We start from the raw sequence: 7,049 nt of genomic DNA, 5'->3' as shown, positions 1-7,049 counted from the left end.
TTCCCCCAAGATTTCTGCAATGAGCATGTGTAAGTTAACTTGTATAAAAAGAAAATAAACACATTAATTTTAGAAAATGATCTCTAAGGGAAGAGAGCATTATACATTCCCCCCAATCCAAGATCCACACAGACCTATTTCTAACCACCACGTGGAGTAGTTTACAAGAAAGCGGTGGAGGAGGTGTCTGAATGTTGATTACATGAGAACCTTCTCAACTCATTAGTCCACTTAGAAGATTAACGTAGGATAAAACCACTGCAACAAGAAACAAATGTAAGATTGAGTAAAACAGCTTCTCAAATTATTAACGTTGTGTTCCTGAAGAATCTTCGCAGCATCCATAAAAGAGATTTTGTGGTTTTCAAAAGCTCTTGAACTTGCTCTCTGAGAAATTCAATCTGTAGGCCCGTGTTTAAGCACACAGGATATTATTATACAACTAAGCAGCTGGGAAGATTAATTGTGATTAAAAATAAAAGGGAAAACACACAGTACACCAAGGCAGGGCTGTTTAAGGAGAGAAGGGCGACTCAAAGGAAAACAGTGTTTGTACAGGGTGGTAAAAAGTCAACCCACAGATTTATTTGCTAAGTATCAAACAGGAGTAAAAATATTCTATGTCATATTTGATTCAAAAGGTACTGCTTATCCAAAGATATGATTACATTAGAAATAATGCAGGTAATATTTTCATGAGCATAGACACAAAATACATGTATTATGGACCATTTGTGAAGTTATTTACTTTCAAATCTCATGCCACTCTTCAAATCCAAACACCTTATGTGTCTATGATTTATTTAGCTTTCCAGCCTCTTTTCCTTCCTCATAACCTGCTTTCCAATCGTACCCAGCAATCTAGTTTCTTGAATGCCATACACTGTCTACCCAGCACATTTTTGCCCTGACCTTCCAGTTTGTCCTTTACGTATCAGCTCCAACCCATTAACATTTCCTCAGAGCCCATGACCCCACCTGACACTATGGCATGTTCATTCAGACCAGAAAAGCTTACGGAGAAGCATCAGGATCCATGATAGGTTCTGGGGATACAAAGATGAATAGAGCATTGCCTCACGCTCAGAGAACTCTGGCTGAGCGAGGGACAGACGTGTAAACAACAGTTTAAATACAGTTGGCTTGTAGGGAGAAAGCATGGCTCTGTTTAGTGACGCCAGCCTCAGGTTGGCAATCACTTGTCACTAATTGGTCATCCATAAATTCTCCTAAACCACTGCTTGCAAACTCAAATTCTTACAGAGTAAGTAGGTAACATGAATCACATTGGGTGTGAGGTCACAGCTCATGCTGAGACCTGTAGCCCAATGGAGAGTACTTGTCCTGTCTAAAGGCATTCAATTTCTCACTTTTTCAAATGCCAGTCCTGAAAAACAAAATATGTCTGCAGGCCTGATTTGGTTCAGGCTGCTAATTGGTGACTTCTGCATACCAAGATTAACATCATTTAATGTTTGCTACATGTAGGTCACTCTTCTAGGCACTTCACACTATTAACTCACTTCTCACAACAACCACTGAGGTTATCCTGATTTTGCCCATTTTGCAAATGGAACAACTGAGGCACAGGGGGTTCACACAACTTGCCAGTTACACAGCTATTTGGGTGGTGGAACTGGGACTTGAACCCAGACAGTCAGGCTCCTTCAGGGCACGCTCTTAAAATAACTTCACAGGACAATACTGCTCTGTTTCTAAACTTTAAAAATTTTTATTCATCTTATACTACAGAATGAGTTACATATTTAATAATGAGCCAAATATTATGCCTTTTTGTTCTTGAACAAATTCTTTCAATTGGTAGATTTGTGATGTAAAAATTTATGCCCTTCTATTCATTGTTTCATAAATTTCATTACTCTCCCTGCTTACTACCATCGTTCTCATTTGAAGGATCTGAATTCTTTAGAAATAACTTTGCAGTTATACCCAAGAAGTATATGTTCATTATAGGAGAAAGCATGTAGAGTGAGGAGTTCAAGTTACTTACGGTGTTCTCACAGTCACTCCCCATCTCCTCTCCCCTTCTTCCAACCCACCTCGGACATCCTCCTCAGGAGCTTATTAGTCCTCCAAGCAGTAGGATGTTTTGCTGTTTTGTTTTGAGTAACGTTTATAACCTTATGGATCTTTCTGGACAAGGCATCGATCAGGCCAGTGTCTCCAGAGAAGGCCTACTTATATGAGCTAGAACAAATCCAAGGACATCTATGTATTTGGGGGGAAAGTGTAAACTCCCAAATCTTTGATCTTAATTCAAAATGTTTCACTAGACCAGGAGATGTAGTCACTTTTTATTCACAAACTTTGCTAAGAACTCTGGATATTGCATTATGTTCTTTTTACTTAAGTAAGTTGAAGCCAAAAAAATGAAGAGACTTCACAGAGGCTATGGGTCCTGCCTCCTGGCCCTTGTTTCTACTGCTCCCTCAGCTAGAACCTCCCCACACACCTGTGCCCCCTCCCCAACCTTCCTGACACTCCTCACCCGCCACCTCCTCTGGGAAACCCTTGACCTCTGAAGTGGTTACGTGTCCCTCCTGTATATATACCCAGTGACCAGCACCTGCCATCTATTTCAGTTGCTTATTTATTTCTCTCTTCTAATTTGTAGTTGGAATTTATGTAGTAATTATACTTTTTAACCTAATTTGTACCTAAAATTTATGTAGTAATACTTACTTCTGAAAAAAGTTGTGCCCTTGAGCACCTGGCTGTTTATTTTACACTCTCAAGAATGGTAAAAACACATGGGTCTCGGGCTTTGGCATTGAACTAATGTGGGTTTGGCATCCAGCTTTAGTTCTAATGGCTGTGTGACCTTGAACTTAACATCTCTGAGGCAGTTTTATCATTTGAAAAATAAGGACCTACTTCTTTGTGAAGATTGAAGCATGAGAGCCCAGAGCACATGATCTGTCCAAGTTCGTGCTAAGTGTTACCTGCTGCTATATCCCTTAAGAGTCATTTAATTGCATCAAAAGGAGAGAAAAAATATTGCCATCTGATTGGAAACTACTCAAATGTGTTTCATGATATGCAGCTTCACCTACAGGGAGATTAATACTCAGCAGTTGTTATCTGTTGCTCTCTACCTATTCAATATCAAGATACATTTTAAATGGTTTGAAAATGCATCTCCTTTAAATGCTCTAATGAAAAAGAAGAGATCTGAAAAGGGAAAAACAATGTTGGCACCATTTAAGGGAGTATCTTTTATGCCAGGAAATTAAATAAGAGTACAGTAAAGGTCACTGAATAAGACTCTATCTTAATCTCCAAGAGCCTGGAAACTTCAGTTCACCAAATCGCTACAAGCATCAAATTTAAAACGACTTAGAAAGTATTTTGAAATTATTTACTTAATAGTAAATTGGCTTCTGAGCCAGTAAAAAAAAAAAAAATCCAGTAATCCAGTTGAGTGTTTAAACCCTTCTTTTTAAGACCCTTAGGCAGGAACTAAGATGCTTAGCAGCTGACTGCTGCCAGACTTAACCTGGTAAGACCCACAGTGCTTACTAATAAATGCTGCCTCCAATGAACTTTTCGACTCTGGACCATTCAGAATCTCAAAAGGAAACGTGTCCCATTTCCTTGAACTTGCCTCTTTTAGACAAGCTTTAGCTCTCGAAAGCCACAGAATTAAACAAGAAGATATCCTTTCAGCATCAGCATAAACCAACAGTATACTAACGTATATAACTGCACTGAATATCCATTCACTTATACATTTATTAATCTCTACTTACTGTAAATCAGAAGCCATTCTAGGTGCTGAGGGATCCCACGATGAATAAAACAATGTATTCTTGCCCTCAAGCAGCTCTCAGTTTGAGTTTAACTTACAAAAACGTAATATTTTAAGCTGTCATTAATTCACAATTGAAGTAGGCACAAATTCACAACTGAAACCAAAGGTTTAAGAGAGATGGGACAGAGAAATGGTACAACACAGGTGGGAGTGGACAGGAGACAAGATCACTAAAAAGACAGGAAAAGGAAACGGGGACAAAATCCTGGTCTTGGGAATCAGAGATTCAGAGTCCAGATCTGCCAATTACCAGCAATGCAAACAATTTTGCTTTTTGCAATTAGTCTGTATTTTTTTTAACTGAAAAAAATTCCTTATTTCATAGTTTTAAAGATCAAATGAGAACACTGATGGAAGTATATAGCACAGAGCTTATTACTGGGAAACTCAACTAGCATACTAGTTCTTAAAACTGTAGTATATAAATAAATAAACAAACTGTAGGATCCCCGTAATGAATGTTCAATACAATTTTGCTAATTTAATTTACATAAATACACATTTTGTTAATACAATTCTGTTCATGATGACGATAATGCCAGAGTGAAGCAGAGGGGTAACAAGTTAAGCTTTCAAGTCAGCCAGACCTAAAGTCAAACAGTGTTCCAGCACTTGACAGACAGCTGTCTTTCCTTAAAGAAGTTATTTTATCACCATGGACAAGTTTTCACAGGGTAGGCGACTGACACTCCTCAAATATTAACCTCGCTCTTCATGACCCCTAAATAAACTCATTTCCCAACTGTACTGGGTGCCAGGGGCTTGGCTGCTCAGCACGCAAACCTACCTGAGCCCTTTCCCCTTTCTGCTCTGAGGGTGAGGGAGGGAGGAGACATGCCTTTCCCTCGCCCTCTGGTGGCTGAAGCACAGCCTGCGGCCTAAGCACAGCTGAGACAATGCTCCCTGGGAGCTTCAACTTCACAGGATGGCACAGCACACACTACCTGGGCTACGGTGACAACGGTGGAGCCTGCGGCGGAATTTTGGCACCCGGGCCCCACGGTAACTTCTCACCAATTCTGTGAGCTACATACACTCACCTGATAAATTCACTTTCTCCTGCTGTTTGTAAACAGGAACCCTAAACTAGTACACTTTTGTAAAACTAATAAAACAGTGCCAGGAAATTATTTTAGTATCTTTTTCTCCATGACTGAATGTACAAAGATAAGGGAAGTAATGCATTCTTCTGCTGTAAAGATGGGTGGAATATATCAAAATCCACTTTTTGTATTTTCTTTAAGTAGTCCTCCAGAGCAACCTGGAAGAAGAGAGTAACAGTCACTAGATCACAGAATGATTAAGACTTTCCAAGAAACCACAAACAAACAAAGACAAAAAACAAGTGTTGAAACTATTTTAATTTTCCTAAGATGGTCTTCTACATACTAAGAATGTAAGTGAGAATTTTAAAAGGGAGAGAGAAGAGAAAGACATCTTCTGAGAAGTTTCTACTGAAACAGTAAAACAGTATCACAGAGATAGTACTAGAAATATCTAGCCAATTTTGATCATAATTTATAGTGTTCTGTTCAAAACGTAAAAGAGAAATTGTTTGCCAGGTCTTATTACTAGATTCTGTAGACTACAAAAGGGGTGTTTCAATGAAGGAAAATGAACAACCCACGGAAATGCACTGTGCCATGACGGGGAGTTGTTTGTTTAAAAAATTATTTTGTGAAACAGTTTAATGGGTTTCCATGTTCTTGCCAGAAAACAATTTGCAACCAGGGAGAACAATCACAGGTCCTCATCAATGTCACCTCATGCCCCCACCCCGCCCCAATCACACAAGCTTGGCAAAGCTTTCACTGGGGTTGGGGGGCAGGACAGAAAACACTGATGATGGGCAGTGCTCTTGATGGGTTTCAATTATTTTATTAACTTGTAAATTTTTACTTTACTTCAGCAACTTTTTTATTAAACAGAGAAGCCACTTAGTTTTGCACCGCACAATTCTAAGAGGCACCGCTGTCTTCTCGGCCCGTGTGCACAGCTCCCTCTAGAGTTCTACAGCACAACCTGTGTGACCCCACAGAGATCACGCTTGTCCAGAGGACTGTGTTTCCTCCCAGACTTTTCTTCTATACACTATAAACAGATGAGTGCACATTCAGTTCAGTCTCTACTTTTTGAACCCTAAACTTCTGTATGGCAGGAGATATGTGCATTAACGTGCACAGCATCAAAAAACCTGGAAACAGCCCAGAAGTTCTTTGACAAAAATAAATAAATAAAATGTGAAATGAATATAGCTAGATGCGGTAATACGGATAAATCTTAGAAACATGTGTGTGTGCACACACAAGTAACCTAGAAGACATAAACAGGAAATAATTCACTTTTATAAAACTCAATAACAAAATTATGCAATATATTGGTTAGGACTACATAAAACGGAAAAAGCTTTTTAAGAATAAAAGCAAGAGAATAACAAGTACATAATTCAGGATAGCTACTTGAAGGAGGAAGGCAGTGCAAAGGGAGGAGAAGGGGAAGCACACGAGTGCAATTTAATAGTGATCCTCTAGTTCCTGGGTGGAGGAGTGAGTTCATGGATGTTCACTACGCTGCACTTTATAATACATGCATTCATATACAGACATAGTCATCTGTAGATATCAAATAAAAAAACTTCAAAAGAGAATTTAAAAATTTTGAAGACATTTTAGTGTACATTTTTTCATATGCTCTCTTTTTTTGATAAAAAGCTCATGTTTTTCATAATGTTCAGTAACCCGCTCTTTTATCACTTAATATATTGTGATTAATTTACTATCTCTAAGAATTTTATTATGTTCATTTTAATAGTTTTATAATATCCAATTATACGGAATAATTAATGAAACTAAGGTACAAGCACATGATAGAATATTATACAGCAGTTAAATATTGTATCAAGAAGTATTTTTAATGATGTGGTTAAATGCTTGATAAATAGGACACTGGCATATAAGTGTGATTTTAACTATACACAAAAATTCATTTAAAAAAGAACAGAGTAAATAAATAGCATTGCTCTCTGGGCCCAGGAATTACAGGTATTTTCTTCTAATATTATTTTTATATTGTCCAAATCTCTACAATATGGTCACTATGGAGAAGAAATTAATAGACTATTAAGTCATACTCGTAAGGCTATAAATAGCCTAACACTCCAACGAGGCGGTTTCTCCTATGATTCCCACTTTCCCTAGGTGTAAACTGAGGAACACAG

The 7,049-nt window shown here is 38.2% G+C and overlaps 1 protein-coding gene across 5 annotated transcripts in view; it reads right to left on the bottom strand.

Annotated features, from left to right (window-relative positions):
• Nucleotides 1–563: 563 nt before the first annotated feature.
• Nucleotides 564–7,049, bottom strand: part of NDUFAF6 (NADH:ubiquinone oxidoreductase complex assembly factor 6) — a 30,368-nt gene continuing 23,882 nt past the window's right edge. For all 5 annotated transcript variants that reach the window (XM_031691173.2, XM_006209678.4, XM_072949481.1 and 2 more), the window contains one exon: nucleotides 564–5,093. In XM_031691173.2, coding sequence (XP_031547033.1) covers nucleotides 4,965–5,093 — 129 coding nt within the window. In that variant the 3' untranslated portion in view covers nucleotides 564–4,964. The remainder of the gene's footprint in view (nucleotides 5,094–7,049) is intronic.

The sequence above is a fragment of the Vicugna pacos genome, chromosome 25 (genome assembly GCF_048564905.1).
Source record: "Vicugna pacos chromosome 25, VicPac4, whole genome shotgun sequence".
Taxonomy (NCBI): Eukaryota; Metazoa; Chordata; class Mammalia; order Artiodactyla; family Camelidae; genus Vicugna; species Vicugna pacos.
Note: the sequence above shows the minus strand (reverse complement) of the source record. Positions and strands in the feature narration are given on the sequence as shown.